The sequence below is a fragment of the Oncorhynchus tshawytscha genome, linkage group LG34 (assembly GCF_018296145.1).
Source record: "Oncorhynchus tshawytscha isolate Ot180627B linkage group LG34, Otsh_v2.0, whole genome shotgun sequence".
NCBI classification, from domain to species: Eukaryota; Metazoa; Chordata; class Actinopteri; order Salmoniformes; family Salmonidae; genus Oncorhynchus; species Oncorhynchus tshawytscha.
Window position 1 is genome coordinate 13,955,738 of NC_056462.1, and position 17,500 is coordinate 13,973,237.

The 17,500-nt window shown below is 48.6% G+C and overlaps 1 protein-coding gene across 4 annotated transcripts in view; it reads left to right on the forward strand.

Moving 5' to 3' along the window:
• Positions 1-17,500, forward strand: part of LOC112231646 (lipopolysaccharide-responsive and beige-like anchor protein) — a 351,054-nt gene that overhangs the window by 269,436 nt on the left and 64,118 nt on the right. For all 4 annotated transcript variants that reach the window (XM_042311819.1, XM_042311822.1, XM_042311821.1 and 1 more), the window contains one exon: positions 12,359-12,526. In XM_042311819.1, the coding sequence (XP_042167753.1) occupies positions 12,359-12,526 (168 nt within the window). The remainder of the gene's footprint in view (positions 1-12,358; positions 12,527-17,500) is intronic.

Consider the following 17,500-nt stretch of genomic DNA (forward strand, 5'->3'; position numbering starts at 1 on the left):
CATCATCTCTCTCTCTCTCTCCCATCATCTCTCTCTCTCTCTCCCATCATCTCTCTCTCTCTCTCCCATCATCTCTCTCTCTCCCATCATCTCTCTCTCTCCCATCATCATCATCTCTCTCTCTCTTTCTCTCTCTCTCTCTTCCTCTCTCTCTCTCTCTTCCTCTCTCTCTCTTCCTCTCTCTCTTCCTCTCTCTCTCTCTTCCTCTCTCTCTCTCTCTTCCTCTCTCTCTTCCTCTCTCTCTCTCTTCCTCTCTCTCTCTCGCTTCCTCTCTCTCTCTTCCTCTCTCTCTCTCGCTTCCTCTCTCTCTCTCTTCCCCTCTATCTCTCTTCCTCTCTCTCTCTTCCTCTCTCTCTCTCTCTTCCTCTCTCTCTCCCTCTCTCTCTCTCTTCCTCTCTCTCTCTCTCTCTCTTCCTCTCTCTCTCTCTTCCTCTCTCTCTCTCTCTCTCTTCTCTCTCTCTCTCTCTCTTCCTCTCTCTTCCTCTCTCTCTTCCTCTCTCTCTCTCTCTCTTCCTCTCTCTCTCTCTCTTCCTCTCTCTCTCTCTCTCTCTTCCTCTCTCTTCCTCTCTCTCTCTCTCTCTTCCTCTCTCTTCCTCTCTCTCTCTCTCTCTTCCTCTCTCTCTTCCTCTCTCTCTTCCTCTCTCTCTCTCTCTCTTCCTCTCTCTCTCTCTCTCTCTTCCTCTCTCTCTCTCTCTTCCTCTCTCTCTCTCTCTCTCTCTCTCTCTTCCTCTCTCTCTCTCTCTTCTTCCCCTCTCTCTCTCTCTCTCTCTCTCTTCCTCTCTCTCTTCCTCTCTCTTTCTCTCTCTCTCTCTTCCTCTCTTTCTCTCTCTCTCTCTTCCTCTCTCTCTCTCTTCCTCTCTCTCTCTCTCTTCCCCTCTCTCTCTCTTCCTCTCTCCCATCATCTCTCTCTCTCTCCCATCATCTCTCTCTCTCTCAGCCCATGCATGACCTGGCAGGAGGCTTTTCTGCAGCACTGCAGGTTTTGCAGAGGCTTTCTTTCTCTTCTCTCCCTCCCCCTCTCCCTCCTTACCCTCACTAATATTCCATCTCTTCCTCTCTCTCTCTCTGGGTGTTTGAGGTGGATTGTGGGACAGGTGGCATCTTTACCTCGCTACGTCCCTAGCCTAGGTGTCCAGTCAAGCATGCAGGAATTAATGTGTGCCCCACACACACACACACACACACACACACACACTGACCCTCATCTACACTCAGGTCTGCATTTCAAAGACGTGGCGTTTGACAAGGACGTCAAGTTTAGGTCATCCATCACACAGGGCTCAATGACCCCCAATATCAGCTCCCCTTCCTCCTCTACAGACATCAATCCCCCAGTCGTCTCTATTCACTCTGCTTACTATGCTCTCATCTCAGCTCAGCTCATCTAATTTTCTCATCACAAACCACCTTCCTGCCTGATGTGGAAGGTCATCACAACTTTATTAACACTGGAGCAGCTTAACAGAAGTCATGTTTAAAGGTGCAATGCTTCATCTCTAGTTGCACATGATAAACCGCTAGTGAGATTCGATGGAGGAAAGTCAACTGAGAAAATGGGAATAATAATAATTCCATATGAAATCTGCATGAAAATCTTAAATCGGTCATAATTATGATTATTTTATTCTTCCAGTGTCCCAATCTCTGCTGGATCAAATTTGTTGATTTGTTTTGATTTATTTTATTCACTGTGTAAAGATATTGATAGAATTGATAATTGGTTATGTGCCCTGGAAGTGTAGTCTTTCTATATATTTAACTTTAAGTTTTATTTTCCATGTGAAGTGAACACAGCTGTTTGCCGGTAATGGACATCCGGTAGTGGTTCTTCCGTTCATACGGTCGGCTCTCTTTACTCTCTCTATCCTTTAGTCTATTCAATGGCACGTCCTGTAGGACTCCGAACCATTTACATCAGGGGATAAGTGTAAAAACTATCCCAGCTCAAGAGGCTTTAGATTGGGGTAGAACTTCAAATCTAGCCTGGGGCTTCTGTTTTTGGGAAGGCCCAAATAACATACTTTTTCAGATTTGTTAGTTGGAGTGTACGGATTCTCTTTTCACCATTTACTGATTTTTAAAAAATAATAACATCCACCACTTTAGATGTCCGTGTGACGTCATTTCCTATTTATACTTCCACCACCAAAACAGATACTAACAGTACAGTAAGTGCTCCTCTCTTTATTCTCTATATATTTATTATTATTATTGTTCACCTGAATGAATGAACCCCTCCGGCAGACATAAAGGGGGTTTTGAGTACAAGTTAGTCACCTCCATAAATATATTTTTATCATCTAAGCAACTTCAATCCGTAACCCAATCACATCAACTACGTTACCCAGAAAGAGAGCACTCTGAGTGGACACGGAACATGACTGTCAGACCCCCGAACTAAACACTCCAGTCTGCTCCACAGTCATTTGAGACAGCCTCGTTCTCAGTTCTCTCCCAACAGATATCCAAACAATTCCCCATCCAGTAAATTCTGCCACTAACTCCAACTAATGGTACTGTATTATGTATGTCTGTCCCTGGGATACGCCTGGAGTGTTTACTGAGCTTTTATTCATCTGTTACTCACATACTTACTGTAGATGCTAACAGTGGTGATGCATGTGTTAGCTTGTTAGCCTTATTCTAGGTGAATGATGCTCATCTCGGAACTGGAGCTTTTGGTCTGATGATGAAACGTTTTACTCATCACCTGCTCTTCCTGCTGAGTTTGACCCTCAGTCTGGAGCTGTGATTGGTTGGGTGTGTTTGTTTGTGAAACTGAAACACAGTTGGGTAGTCCCAGGTAGTCTTGCGTTAATCTTCGTCAGGATTTCGGCGTCTTTTCATATGGAAGTTGGGAACTGATGAAGTAGGCTGTCACGCCTAATTGGTGTGTCCCAGAGTTGACGTCTGTGTGGGCCATGTCAAAGCTTTATTGCATTGGTTAATTGAATCAGAACCATAGCACTTTCCCACAGCCTACTCTTTACCATGAATCATACATACCACTTTAGACCCACAGTCTACAGTACAGTACATGCCAGGCCTCCCTCCAGCTCCCTTCCAAATACTATGTGACATGTTTGTTTTGGGGAGATTTTACACAATCACAGCTCACTCTGCTTCTCGTCACCGGCCGAGCAGGATATTCACCCTGCTGTCTCGTCTCGGGTTCCACTTAGACCAGCGAGACGTGTGTGTGTGTGTCTGTGTGTCAGGTTCCACTCAGCGCAGCATTACAGTGTGTGTGTCTGCCTGATGATCTGTACCCAGAAGTCTCAGGGTTGTAAGCTGCGTGATTGAGGCCTGAGGGAGAGACAGAGGAAAAAGGTGTGTGTGTGTGTGCACGGGGGTGCATGCCTGTCTGTGTGTGTGTGTGTGGGAGTTTTCCCAATGAGGGGCCACAGAGGCAGAGCTCAGAGCCTGGGCCCCCAGGACGGGAGAGGGGAACTGGGGCATGACGTAAGGAATGAGAGCCAAGGAGGCAGCAGCCGTGGAAGCTAACATTCCATTTCCCTTATTCACATACCTGCTGCAAACTGACGTCGGGCTCCTCGGCCACGGCGAGCTAATAGGTCCTTTAATCAGATACTCGTCAAACACAGCAAAACCAAACCCCAGATGAAAGGGAGCAGAAGATGCCTGGAAAGGAAGGGAGGAGAAAGAGGGGGAGGGAGAGAGAGAGAGTTATTATTCTTTTGGAACTTTTGAGGTTGGGGGTAGAAATATTATATGGGTATCATGGGGATTTCTGTAAGTTGTGGACTGATTGTTTGATCTGGTAGTGTTACTTAGCTGGGATCTGGAAGGGGGGTTCTTAGCTGGAATCTGGAAGGGGGGGTTCTTAGCTGGGATCTGAGCTGTTGAATATTCTGTCTATATACAGTGTGGGTATCTGATTTGACTCTGCCCATTGTGTTGTGAGGAGTGTAGGAGTGCATAAGCCTAATCTAGTTGTAATCAATAGGGCTGTCACTGCCTGCACTGGACATGTGTGTTCCATCACACACATGCAAATGGGGGGATTGATTTGTTAAGTGACATTTTAACATTCTTACAGACAGGTTTCCTTAAGACCTTAAAAAGGTTAAAAAGGTTTTTTAGGGCCTGGTAAGGAAGAGGAAATTCAGTGGCACCCCATTAAGAGCAGTGAAATCCACCCCTATAAAGTTCAATGTATGGACAATGTACATGTAACTGCCAAAATAAAGGAAACACCAACATAAAGAGTCTTAAAAGTTGTTGGGCACCACGAGCCAGAACAGTTGCAATACACCTTGGCATAGATTCTACAAGTGTCTGGAATTCTGTTGGAGGGATGTGACACCGCTCTGGTTTTGTTGAAGGTGGTGGTGGAAAATGCTGTCTTAGGCACCGCTCCAGAATCTCGTGTTTATTTGGGTTGAGTCCTGGTGACTGAGACACACACATGTTTGTTTTACTCTCCATGTGGGGACCAAGCACTGGATTACCATTCAAATGAATATTTTCCCTAAACCTAACCCTATAACCCAAGTGGCGCAGCGGTCTAAAGCACTGCATCTCAGCGCTAGAGGCGTCACTACAGACCCTGGTTTGATTCCAGGCTGTATCACAACCGGCCGTGATTGGGAGTCCCATAGGGCGGCGCACAATTGTCCCAGCGTTGTCCTGGTTAGGGTTTTGCCGGGGTAGGCCGAATTTGTTCTTAACTGACTTGCCTAGTTATATAAAGGTTAAATAAAGGATAATCAAACACACACACCCTTTAAACCCTCTATGTTCCTTTGAGAAACCTCTTTCAAGGTCACTGATATCTCTTCTAGACATGGTAGACAAAATAACAGGCAACTGGGCATTTTATACATGACCCTAAGCATGATGGGATGTTAATTGCTGAAATTAACTCAGAAACCACACCTGTGTGGAAGCACCTGAGTTCATTATACTTCGTTATCCCTCATTTACTCAAGTGTTTCCATTATTTTTGCAGTTACTTGTATGTCACTGGTTGGTGGTCAGTCCCACTGTCCTAGTTTTACCACTCTTAGCCTATTCTGGACTGTAGGTAGGAAGAAATGTGTATGTCGCTAATGGGAAAGATGATAGAGCCTCTACATTGTAACAGATAGCAAAGTAACATGTCTTTGGTAAACATTACGTTTTTATCATTTTTCAAAATGATTAAATTCATTTGGGAGAGTTAAGGATCTAACGGCGGCTGAACCTGGTCTCTCCCTCTGGACGTCTGTCAACGGGGAGGCTGCAGTCATATCCCAAGAGCTCCCAGAATCACATGCGGCAGGAAGCTGTGAGCGGCTCACACACGGCCCAGTTCAGCAGCACAGGAAGTCTGGCAGATATTGGCTGACCCGACCTGGACCGTAACACAGTCTCAACACACTATTAGTCAAGCGTTTTTTTTGGTCAGAGCAGGTCACCCCCGAACACATGCACGCACACGCACACACACTACTGTAAGCTTGGACACAGACTCACACACACACACACACACACCGGCCGCCTCTGTGTATATGAAGGTAGCCCCGCTCCCCTCTCTGTAACATCAGACAGCCGTAGAGGAAACATGAGCATGGCGTGCCGTCACTGTTACCAAATCCTGTGTTTTCATTGGAACCAACATCACAACCCAGACAGAGGAACTTGAGGAATACAGGGTCGCTAAAATGAGAGCCGGGGGAAATTACACCCCACTTTTCTCCCCCCAGAAATCTATTCATTTTGTGTCATTTAGAGACAGATTTAAAAATATAGATATTATTGGTAAAAATTCACTGCTATAAAAATGTGAAATGTCTGGCATTTGAAGCTTTACACATGACTAGGCGACAAACAATTCTCAGTTGGCAACAAAGGGAACTCTAAACCTTTGACGATACACAGCAGTTGGTGATAGACACCTCCTGATAACAGTAGTGTGGTGATAGAAACCTCCTGATAACAGTAGTGTGGTGATAGAAACCTCCTGATAACAGTAGTGTAGTGATAGAAACCTCCTGATAACAGTAGTGTAGTGATAGAAACCTCCTGATAACAGTAGTGTGGTGATAGAAACCTCCTGATAACAGTAGTGTAGTGATAGAAACCTCCTGATAACGGTAGTGTAGTGATAGAAACCTCCTGATAACGGTAGTGTAGTGATATTTGGGTGCCATCCACCCCCTGCCAGGCATTTACATAAAGGCATGCTAAATTATTCATGAATTATCAGAGGATTCCCGGTGGAACAGGATTAAACAGACAGTGGCTGTTAATTGGCCCATCAATAACCCTGCTGCCTGCTGGATCTCCCTTAGTGGATCTGGATCTCTCCTCAGGAATCTGGCTCTCTAGTCTACACAACACTTCTGGCTCTCTCTAGTCTACACAACACTTCTGGCTCTCTCTAGTCTACACAACACTTCTGGCTCTCTCTAGTCTACACAACACTTCTGGCTCTCTCTAGTCTACACAACACTTCTGTCTCTCTCTAGTCTATACAACACTTCTGGCTCTCTCTAGTCTACACAACACTTCTGGCTCTCTCTAGTCTATACAACACTTCTGTCTCTCTAGTCTACACAACACTTCTGTCTCTCTAGTCTACACAACACTCCTCCCTCTCTCTCTCTAGTCTACACAACACTTCTGTCTCTCTCTAGTCTACACAACACTTCTGTCTCTCTAGTCTACACAACACTTCTCTCTCTCTAGTCTACACAACACTTCTCTCTCTCTAGTCTACACAACACTTCTCTCTCTCTAGTCTACACAACACTTCTCTCTCTCTAGTCTACACAACACTTCTCTCTCTCTAGTCTACACAACACTTCTCTCTCTAGTCTACACAACACTTCTCTCTCTCTAGTCTACACAACACTTCTCTCTCTAGTCTACACAACACTTCTCTCTCTCTAGTCTACACAACACTTCTCTCTCTCTAGTCTACACAACACTTCTCTCTCTCTAGTCTACACAACACTTCTCTCTCTCTAGTCTACACAACACTTCTCTCTCTCTAGTCTACACAACACTTCTCTCTCTCTAGTCTACACAACACTTCTCTCTCTCTAGTCTACGCAACACTTCTCTCTCTCTAGTCTACGCAACACTTCTCTCTCTCTAGTCTACGCAACACTTCTCTCTCTCTAGTCTACGCAACACTTCTCTCTCTAGTCTACGCAACACTTCTCTCTCTCTAGTCTACGCAACACTTCTCTCTCTCTAGTCTACGCAACACTTCTCTCTCTCTAGTCTCTACGCAACACTTCTCTCTCTCTAGTCTACGCAACACTTCTCTCTCTCTAGTCTACGCAACACTTCTCTCTCTAGTCTACGCAACACTTCTCTCTCTCTAGTCTACGCAACACTTCTCTCTCTCTAGTCTACGCAACACTTCTCTCTCTCTAGTCTACGCAACACTTCTCTCTCTCTAGTCTACGCAACACTTCTCTCTCTCTAGTCTACGCAACACTTCTCTCTCTCTAGTCTACGCAACACTTCTCTCTCTCTAGTCTACGCAACACTTCTCTCTCTCTCTACGCAAGTCTAGTCTACGCAACACTTCTCTCTCTCTAGTCTACGCAACACTTCTCTCTCTCTAGTCTACGCAACACTTCTCTCTCTCTAGTCTACGCAACACTTCTCTCTCTCTAGTCTACGCAACACTTCTCTCTCTCTAGTCTACGCAACACTTCTGGCTCTCTCTAGTCTACGCAACACTTCTGGCTCTCTCGTCTACGCAACACTTCTCTCTCTCTAGTCTACGCAACACTTCTGGCTCTCTAGTCTACGCAACACTTCTGGCTCTCTCTAGTCTACGCAACACTTCTGGCTCTCTCTAGTCTACGCAACACTTCTGGCTCTCTAGTCTACGCAACACTTCTGGCTCTCTCTAGTCTACGCAACACTTCTGGCTCTCTCTAGTCTACGCAACACTTCTGGCTCTCTCTAGTCTACGCAACACTTCTGGCTCTCTCTAGTCTACGCAACACTTCTGGCTCTCTCTAGTCTACGCAACACTTCTGGCTCTCTCTAGTCTACGCAACACTTCTGGCTCTCTCTAGTCTACGCAACACTTCTGGCTCTCTCTAGTCTACGCAACACTTCTGGCTCTCTAGTCTACGCAACACTTCTCTCTCTCTAGTCTACGCAACACTTCTGGCTCTCTCTAGTCTACGCAACACTTCTCTCTCTCTAGTCTACGCAACACTTCTCTCTCTCTAGTCTACGCAACACTTCTCTCTCTCTAGTCTACGCAACACTTCTCTCTCTCTAGTCTACGCAACACTTCTCTCTCTCTAGTCTACGCAACACTTCTCTCTCTCTAGTCTCTCGCAACAGTCTACGCAACACTTCTCTCTCTCTACGCAACACTTCTCTCTCTAGTCTACGCAACACTTCTCTCTCTCTAGTCTACGCAACACTTCTGGCTCTCTCTAGTCTACGCAACACTTCTGGCTCTCTCTAGTCTACGCAACACTTCTGGCTCTCTCTAGTCTACGCAACACTTCTGGCTCTCTAGTCTACGCAACACTTCTCTCTCTCTAGTCTACGCAACACTTCTCTCTCTCTAGTCTACGCAACACTTCTCTCTCTCTAGTCTACGCAACACTTCTCTCTCTAGTCTACGCAACACTTCTCTCTCTAGTCTACGCAACACTTCTGGCTCTCTCTAGTCTACGCAACACTTCTGGCTCTCTCTAGTCTACGCAACACTTCTGGCTCTGTAGTCTACGCAACACTTCTGGCTCTCTCTAGTCTACGCAACACTTCTGGCTCTCTCTAGTCTACGCAACACTTCTGGCTCTCTCTAGTCTACGCAACACTTCTGGCTCTCTCTAGTCTACGCAACACTTCTGGCTCTCTCTAGTCTACGCAACACTTCTGGATCTCTAGTCTACGCAACACTTCTGGATCTCTCTAGTCTACGCAACACTTCTGGATCTCTCTAGTCTACGCAACACTTCTGGCTCTCTCTAGTCTACGCAACACTTCTGGCTCTCTCTAGTCTACGCAACACTTCTGGCTCTCTCTAGTCTACGCAACACTTCTGGCTCTCTCTAGTCTACGCAACACTTCTGTCTCTCTCTAGTCTACGCAACACTTCTGTCTCTCTCTAGTCTACGCAACACTTCTGGCTCTCTAGTCTACGCAACACTTCTGGCTCTCTCTATTCTACGCAACACTTCTGTCTCTCTCTAGTCTACGCAACACTTCTGTCTCTCTCTAGTCTACGCAACACTTCTGGCTCTCTAGTCTACGCAACACTTCTGGCTCTCTCACTAGTCTACGCAAGACTGCTGGCACTCTAGTCTACACAAGACTCCTGCCTCTGACGAGGAATGATTTTTAGATGAAGGTTTGGTGGCTGAAAGATCTTTATCTTAACTTAACAAAGAAGGGTTTTTAATATAACAATACTTTTCGCAAAAATTGTAATCTTTAATTTATCTATAGAAACTTTGAAACTACTGTAGAAACTTTGACAACAGAAACATGGTCAAACATCACAGCACAGTTGAGGGTAGGCTGAAGGATGGAATTAAAATCAAACAAAAGAGAATTATTGTAAAATACACTGCCCCCCCTCCACACACACACACACACACACACACACACACACACACACACACACACAATTTAAAAAATAAAATAAAGAGATGGTTCTCCCACAACCGTTTTGCTTGTTGATCAAACATGTCTGGGAGAACACAGGGTAGAATTGCCAATGGGCCTCTCTTTTAGCAGCACAGACTGAGAGGCTTTGATAGACACACCACAGAGCTAGTTCACTATACCTCCGCAGGCACTACCAAACGCTCCCTGCATCACTGATGAGAGAGGGGATTTCTAGGCACTACCAAACGATTGCATCTCAGTTAGAGACAGACACACACGCATACGCACAATACTATTCCCCTTTCCCCAAATGCTAGAACCTCATTACCATAAAGGCGGGCCTCTGGAGAGGGTGCTGCAATAACACAGGCTGTTCTTTGTTTCCCTGCCTTGATTGACAGGAGATTGCAACGCACATTAAATGGCCATCAGACTCTGCATTAGTTTAGAAACAGAGGGAGCAGGGCCCCGTCAAAGGTCAGGCCTAGCGCATAATGAACTGATCTCTCTCTGTCACACATATACACACCGGTCCCCCATCGGCCCCCAGTCAGCTTGTCATTAAGAGGCCTGTCCTGGATTCTAATAGACATGTAGCCCTAATAAAATGAATCACTCTCTGACACAGAGCTTTGAATGTATTAACATAAGTGTGTTTATGTCGGAGGAAATGCAGACAAGAAGCCTGGACTGGGGTGCTCTGGTGGTCTGTTCCAGGGGTGCTCTGTTCCTGGGGTGCTCTGTTCCAGGGGTGCTCTGTTCCTGGGGTGCTCTGTTCCAGGGGTGCTCTGTTCCAGGGTGCTCTGTTCCAGGGTGCTCTGTTCCAGGGGTGCTCTGTTCCTGGGGTGCTCTGTTCCAGGGGTGCTCTGTTCCAGGGGTGCTCTGTTCCAGGGGTGCTCTGTTCCAGGGGTGCTCTGTTCCAGGGGTGCTCTGTTCCTGGGGTGCTCTGTTCCTGGGGTGCTCTGTTCCTGGGGTGCCCTGTTCCTGGGGTGCCCTGTTCCTGGGGTGCCCTGTTCCTGGGGTGCCCTGTTCCTGGGGTGCTCTGTTTGGTCTTATTGTTAATAATTACTCCCAAAACATTGATATTCTCTCATATTTGATTGTGTGTTTTACAGGGGGAAAATAATTGCGCTTTCTGTGGCTACTAATTTCACCATGTTTCCAGGTTGCCAAACTATAATTGCGGAAGTATAATTGTTGAACATTTACAAAATAGAACCATGAAGTGTAACCTATTCACACAATTTGTTATGCACTTATATAACATGTCCTCATTTTAATCGTGTTCTTCCTCCACTCCACTTCCCAGCTTGCATCCCAATGTTGGTACTTTACTCCCTAGTTAGTGCACTCATTTTGACCCGGGCCCATAGGGCGCTATATATATATATATATATATATATATATATATGTAGGTAGGTAGGAAGGACATGGTCACATTTAGGACGCAGACCCAGTTCCACATTAAAACCCAGAGACCTTTCAGTGCTCTGCCGCCCCAGGGCCTTTTCTCTCTCTCCTTGACACCGACCAATTTATTGATGTTGTTTCCACGGCTCATAAAGTCATTATACAAGAGCTTTCACAGTTTACCATCAGGCTGAGGCTCGATCACCCCGTCAGGGGGAGATGTCATGATGGCATACAGGCTGCAGGCGTCGAGCTGTTCGCTCTCTCTTTTTCTCGCTCACCAACTCCTCTCTCTCTCTCTGAATCTCATTCTTCTCGCACTCCCTTTCTTTCCCCATCTCTTTCTTTCTCTCTATTTTCTCTCTCGCTTTCTCTCTCTCTCTCCGCCGTTCCTCCCTGATTGAAAGTTATAATTAAGAGAGTGAGAGAGAATTAGAAGGAAAATTAGCTGTCAGAAAGTCACATTTAAGTGAGTGATGGGCCAGCCCCGGCTGTAAACATTTAAATGATATAAATTGCCATTTAAGTGTACCGGTTTAATGTTTTGTCACAGAATTAATGTGCCACAAGGCAGCAATGACAATCAAGGCCTCCTCATTCTAATTTGGAATGCGTTTAGAAGCCTTTGTTGTTGCCGTGCCGACAGCTTTTCCAGAAATTAACACAATCGCTCTTTTTATGAGAAACCATAAATGTTTTCCCTTCTTTGCCAGCTAATGAGTAGAAAAACAGCTTGTATCTCAATGTTATGGTGAGACAGAGACATTCCAAAGCACCGCTATATACATTATCTCGTATCGTCGTCCCACGAAAGGGGAAGAAGAGTCCAAAATGAGTCCCCAACGTCCTACTAGAATGGAGTGTTTTCACAGGATTAGCATTGGAGCATTTTCTTCATTATGCAGATGATAGTCAGTGCTGCTATCTGCTATTGAAATGACTTTGAACAAGATCTGCTTTGAGTTGCAGCTTTTTGTGGGGGTTGGGGGAGTGGAGTAAGGGTTCTGGAATTACAACAATTAGTGGCGAACATAATTTGCAGTATTGCAGTTTAGCAGGTCTACTGTATCTGCTCGTAATGCTTCAGTAGACCTATAAAAATAATCATTTGACTTCGTCTGATCCCACCCTTGGTTCTGTGGCTTATGAGTGACATCAACTTCAATCAATTATTTGCAAGGATTCCCTACCTCCTATTATTGATATAATCTTTGGGTCCTCTTGTACCACTCTATCTATCCAAATCCCCTTTAACCATGAGTCCTCGCTGCCTCACTCTGCTCAATAACCCTTTCATTTAGCCCAATCCCCTCTAACCATGGCTCCTCCTCTCCTCCTGTCTTCCCAGGCTCTGGAGAGTGAGTTTGTGTCGTGCCAGCTGCACCAGTGGATCGACCTGATCTTTGGCTACAAGCAGCAGGGTCCTGAGGCCACCAGGTCTCTCAACGTCTTCTACTACCTGACCTATGAAGGGACCATCAACCTCAGCTCCATCACCGACCCCATGCTCAGAGAGGTGATGTAACACACACACACACAGAGTTGACGTGACGTTTTTCTGCGTATTATTTGTTATAATATTATTTGTCTTGTCCATCTCTAAAATCCCCTGCTGGACATGAGTTATTCCACGGTATCACACAGAATCATTAAAGCTCTTAACTGGGATGTTGAATCCAATTCAATTAAAGCCCATTAGCATCAGCAAAAGGTATAATCCTCTGACATTATTGACGCTGTTATTTGTGTTCCATTCAACAGCAGGGCTGTGTGGTAAGTAAGTACTATTCAGTCAAGTTGAGTTGCTGAACCCAGCAGTCTTTCATCTCCAGGACTGGGATCCCACTGAAAGCTATATGAAGTGCTCCACTTTAAAGTCTGAGAAAGCCCTTAAAAATCGGGAGTGTGTTTGTGTTTTTCTCGCTCTACTTTCATTCATTATTCATCCTCCCTTCACTTTGAACCAACAGGCAGGCAGCCTCTCCCTCTCTCCACACAGCAGCAACACGGTACACCAATATAGCAATAAACCACGGCTAGCCCGCTAGCTTACAGCGCTAACTCTCTCATTGACACTCCAACAAATCTGTGGCAGGCGAACAGGGTGCTGACCCCACAACTAGAGTGTGACTTCTCGTCTAAAACGGTGCCACTGAAGTGTAACTCAGGGTGCCAGACATGGCAGCCAGCCACTGAGACAGCCTCTTCTAGCCCAGAGTGCACTGTGTGTGTACTGTGTAAACTCTAGCGCCGGGACCATACCAGTATGGTGATACTCGTTAGTATGGGGGTAAAGGAACAAAACACAAAGCGGATTGAACTGGTTTAGAAATCAGCTCTAATGTTGGGAACAAACATCATGTTTTCATCCAGAGTCACATGTATTTATTTTCTAAGCTGTAGTACAATATGTTACATACAGCAGGTTTTTAAAGGACCAAAGAGTTTGGTTTGTGTCGTGTTTTCATTTTTGTCATGGAAAAAATATCCTGATACCGGTACTGTCCTGGCTCTAATATTCTCCAGAGATAACACAACGAGAGCTGGTCAACATAACTTCCTATATAATGGAATATTTATTTAATTGAAGACACTCTGAAGCCCCAAACAAATGATCCGTAAACAAATATCCTAATTGCTCTGATATCACAATTACTTATGTTGTGTTGAATATAATTGTATGTTCAGTTGGAATTAAGTGTGTACATTTGAAATGAACAACATTACCCATCCACCAACCAAAACACATTCACACTGAACCTCCCTCAGAACTTTTACTATCGGAGTCCTGGCCAGAAAATCACCATCTTGACATCGGCGTTCAACAAGGACACACAGTAGGGCGATAGTAGTCGTCATTTCCAGCAGTACACTCACCGTGGAACCGTGTTAGAGGTTGATTAGTGTCCGTGGGTGTTCAGCTGAAGGTCAAAGTGACTCAACTGTTCCGCTAGCTAGCTCTGGGACGTTTTGCTCAGGCTAATGTACAAGAGGACCCATCTTCATAGTCACCCTCTTCATTCAATTCCCAGCTGACGTTTATAAAGGCGTGTGATGTTGGAAACTTGCTGGGCATAGGTCACCTATATACTTGCCAATACTACAATGTTATGGCATATAGGCATGTGATTATGTGGGGCCACTGGCAAGGCCAATCTTCTTCAGGGGCGCTGGTCCGTATCTGATGAAGTCTCTATATTCTGTACATTTAAAGGACGGAGGAAGACCCCCTCTGCAGCGAGGCTACGGTCATGTGATTTACTCAACCACTCGACAAGCTGCATCTGGATGGAAAACATGCTGTTTTTATGTAAATAAATGCATCACAGTAACCACATAACCTCACTTCGTTTTGAATGAAGGGAAATGAATAACCGAGGATGTCCTTGGCGTGTTGTCTGGTTTGTAGGGGTTGTGCGACAACTCAAGGCAGGTTCCTGTTTGCGTGGGTATGTTTAATTTATACTCGTATTACGTGAAAGCTGTCAAATGCAGACTGCATTGTCACTGGTGTGTGACGGCCGTGAGAGAGAGAGGGCAGGAGAGAGAGAGAGAGAGGGCAGGAGAGAGAGAGAGAGAGGGCAGGAGAGAGAGAGAGAGAGGGCAGGAGAGAGCGAGAGAGGGCAGGAGAGAGCGAGAGAGGGCAGGAGAGAGCGAGAGAGAGGGCAGGAGAGAGCGAGAGAGAGGGCAGGAGAGAGCGAGAGAGAGGGCAGGAGAGAGCGAGAGAGAGAGGGCAGGAGAGAGGGAGAGAGAGAGGGCAGGAGAGAGCGAGAGAGAGAGGGCAGGAGAGAGCGAGAGAGAGAGGGCAGGAGAGGGCGAGAGAGAGAGGGCAGGAGAGGGCGAGAGAGAGAGGGCAGGAGAGGGCGAGAGAGAGAGGGCAGGAGAGGGCGAGAGAGAGAGGGCAGGAGAGGGCGAGAGAGAGAGGGCAGGAGAGGGCGAGAGAGAGGGCAGGAGGGCGAGAGAGAGGGCAGGAGAGGGCGAGAGAGAGGGGCAGGAGAGGGCGAGAGAGAGGGCAGGAGAGGGCGAGAGAGAGGGCAGGAGAGGGCGAGAGAGAGGGCAGGAGAGAGAGGGCAGGAGAGGGCGAGAGAGAGAGGGCAGGAGAGGGCGAGAGAGAGAGGGCAGGAGAGGGCGAGAGAGAGAGGGCAGGAGAGGGCGAGAGAGAGAGGGCAGGAGAGGGCGAGAGAGAGAGGGCAGGAGAGGGCGAGAGGGCGCGAGAGGGAGAGAGGGCAGGAGAGGGCGAGAGGGCAGGAGAGGGCAGGAGAGGGCAGGAGAGGGCGAGAGGGCAGGAGAGGGCGAGAGGGCAGGAGAGGGCGAGAGGGCAGGAGAGGGCGAGAGGGCAGGAGAGGGCGAGAGGGCAGGAGAGGGCGAGAGGGCGCGAGAGGGCGAGAGGGCAGGAGAGGGCGAGAGGGCAGGAGAGGGCAGGAGAGGGCAGGAGAGGGCGAGAGGGCAGGAGAGGGCGAGAGGGCAGGAGAGGGCAGGAGAGGGCAGGAGAGGGCGAGAGGGCAGGAGAGGGCGAGAGGGCAGGAGAGGGCGAGAGGGCAGGAGAGGGCGAGAGGGCAGGAGAGGGCGAGAGGGCAGGAGAGGGCGAGAGGGCAGGAGAGGGCGAGAGGGCAGGAGAGGGCAGGAGAGGGCAGGAGAGGGCAGGAGAGGGCAGGAGAGAGAGAGAGGGCAGGAGAGAGAGAGAGAGAGAGGGCAGGAGAGGGCGAGAGGGCAGGAGAGGGCGAGAGGGCAGGAGAGGGCGAGAGGGCAGGAGAGGGCGAGAGGGCAGGAGAGGGCGAGAGGGCAGGAGAGGGCGAGAGGGCAGGAGAGAGAGAGAGGGCAGGAGAGAGAGAGAGAGGGCAGGGAGAGAGAGAGAGGGCAGGAGAGGGAGAGAGAGGGCAGGAGAGAGAGAGAGGGCAGGAGGAGAGAGAGAGGGCAGGAGAGAGAGAGGGCAGGAGAGAGAGAGAGGGCAGGAGAGAGAGAGAGGGCAGGAGAGAGAGAGAGGGGGAGAGAGAGAGAGGGCAGGCAGGAGAGAGAGAGAGGGCAGGAGAGAGAGAGAGGGCAGAGAGCAGAGAGAGAGAGAGAGGGCAGGGAGAGAGAGAGAGAGAGAGGGCAGGAGAGAGAGAGAGAGGGCAGAGAGGAGAGAGAGAGAGAGAGGGCAGGAGAGAGAGAGAGGGCAGGCGAGAGAGAGAGAGAGGGCAGAGAGAGAGAGGGCAGGAGAGAGAGAGAGAGAGAGAGAGAGAGAGGGCAGAGAGAGAGAGAGAGAGAGGGCAGGAGAGAGAGAGAGAGGGCAGGAGAGAGAGAGGGCAGGAGAGAGAGAGAGAGGGCAGGCGAGAGAGAGAGGGCGAGGAGAGAGAGGGCAGGCGAGAGAGAGAGAGGGCAGGAGAGAGAGAGAGAGAGGGCAGGGGCAGGAGAGAGAGAGAGAGAGAGGGCAGGAGAGAGAGAGAGAGAGAGAGAGAGAGAGGGCAGGAGAGAGAGAGAGAGGGCAGAGAGAGAGAGAGAGAGAGGGCAGGAGAGGAGAGAGAGAGAGAGAGAGAGGGCAGGAGAGAGAGAGAGAGAGGGCAGGAGAGAGAGAGAGAGAGGGCAGGCGAGAGAGAGAGAGAGGGCAGGCGAGAGAGAGAGGGCAGGAGAGAGAGAGGGCAGGCGAGAGAGAGAGGGCAGAGAGAGAGAGGGCAGGCGAGAGAGAGAGGGCAGGCGAGAGAGAGAGGGCAGGCGAGAGAGAGAGGGCAGGCGAGAGAGAGAGGGCAGGCAGAGAGAGAGAGAGGGCAGGAGAGAGAGAGAGAGAGAGGGCAGGAGAGAGAGAGAGAGAGAGGGCAGGAGAGAGAGAGAGAGAGAGGGCAGGAGAGGGCGAGAGGGCAGAGAGGGCAGGAGAGGGCGAGAGGGCAGAGAGAGAGAGAGGACAGGAGAGAGAGAGAGGACAGGAGAGAGAGAGAGGGCAGGAGAGAGAGAGAGAGCAGGGAGAGAGAGAGGGCAGGAGAGAGAGAGAGGGAGAGAGGGCAGGAGAGGGCGAGAGGGCAGGAGAGAGAGAGAGAGAGCAGGAGAGAGAGAGAGGGCAGGAGAGAGAGAGAGAGGGCAGAGAGAGAGAGAGGGCAGGAGAGAGAGAGAGGGCAGGAGAGAGAGAGAGAGGGCAGAGAGAGAGAGAGAGAGGGCAGGAGAGGGCGAGAGGGCAGGAGAGGGAGAGAGGGCAGGAGAGGGCGAGAGGGCAGGAGAGAGAGAGAGAGGGCAGGAGAGAGAGGGCAGGAGAGAGAGAGAGGGCAGGAGAGAGAGAGAGGGAGGAGAGAGAGAGAGGGCAGGAGAGAGAGAGAGGGCAGGAGAGAGAGAGAGGGCAGGAGAGAGAGAGAGGGCAGGAGAGAGAGAGAGGGCAGGAGAGAGAGAGAGGGCAGGAGAGAGAGAGAGGGAGAGAGAGAGGGAGAGAGAGAGAGAGAGGAGAGAGGGCAGGAGAGAGAGAGAGAGAGAGGGCAGAGAGAGAGAGAGAGAGAGAGGGCAGGAGAGAGAGAGAGAGAGAGGCAGG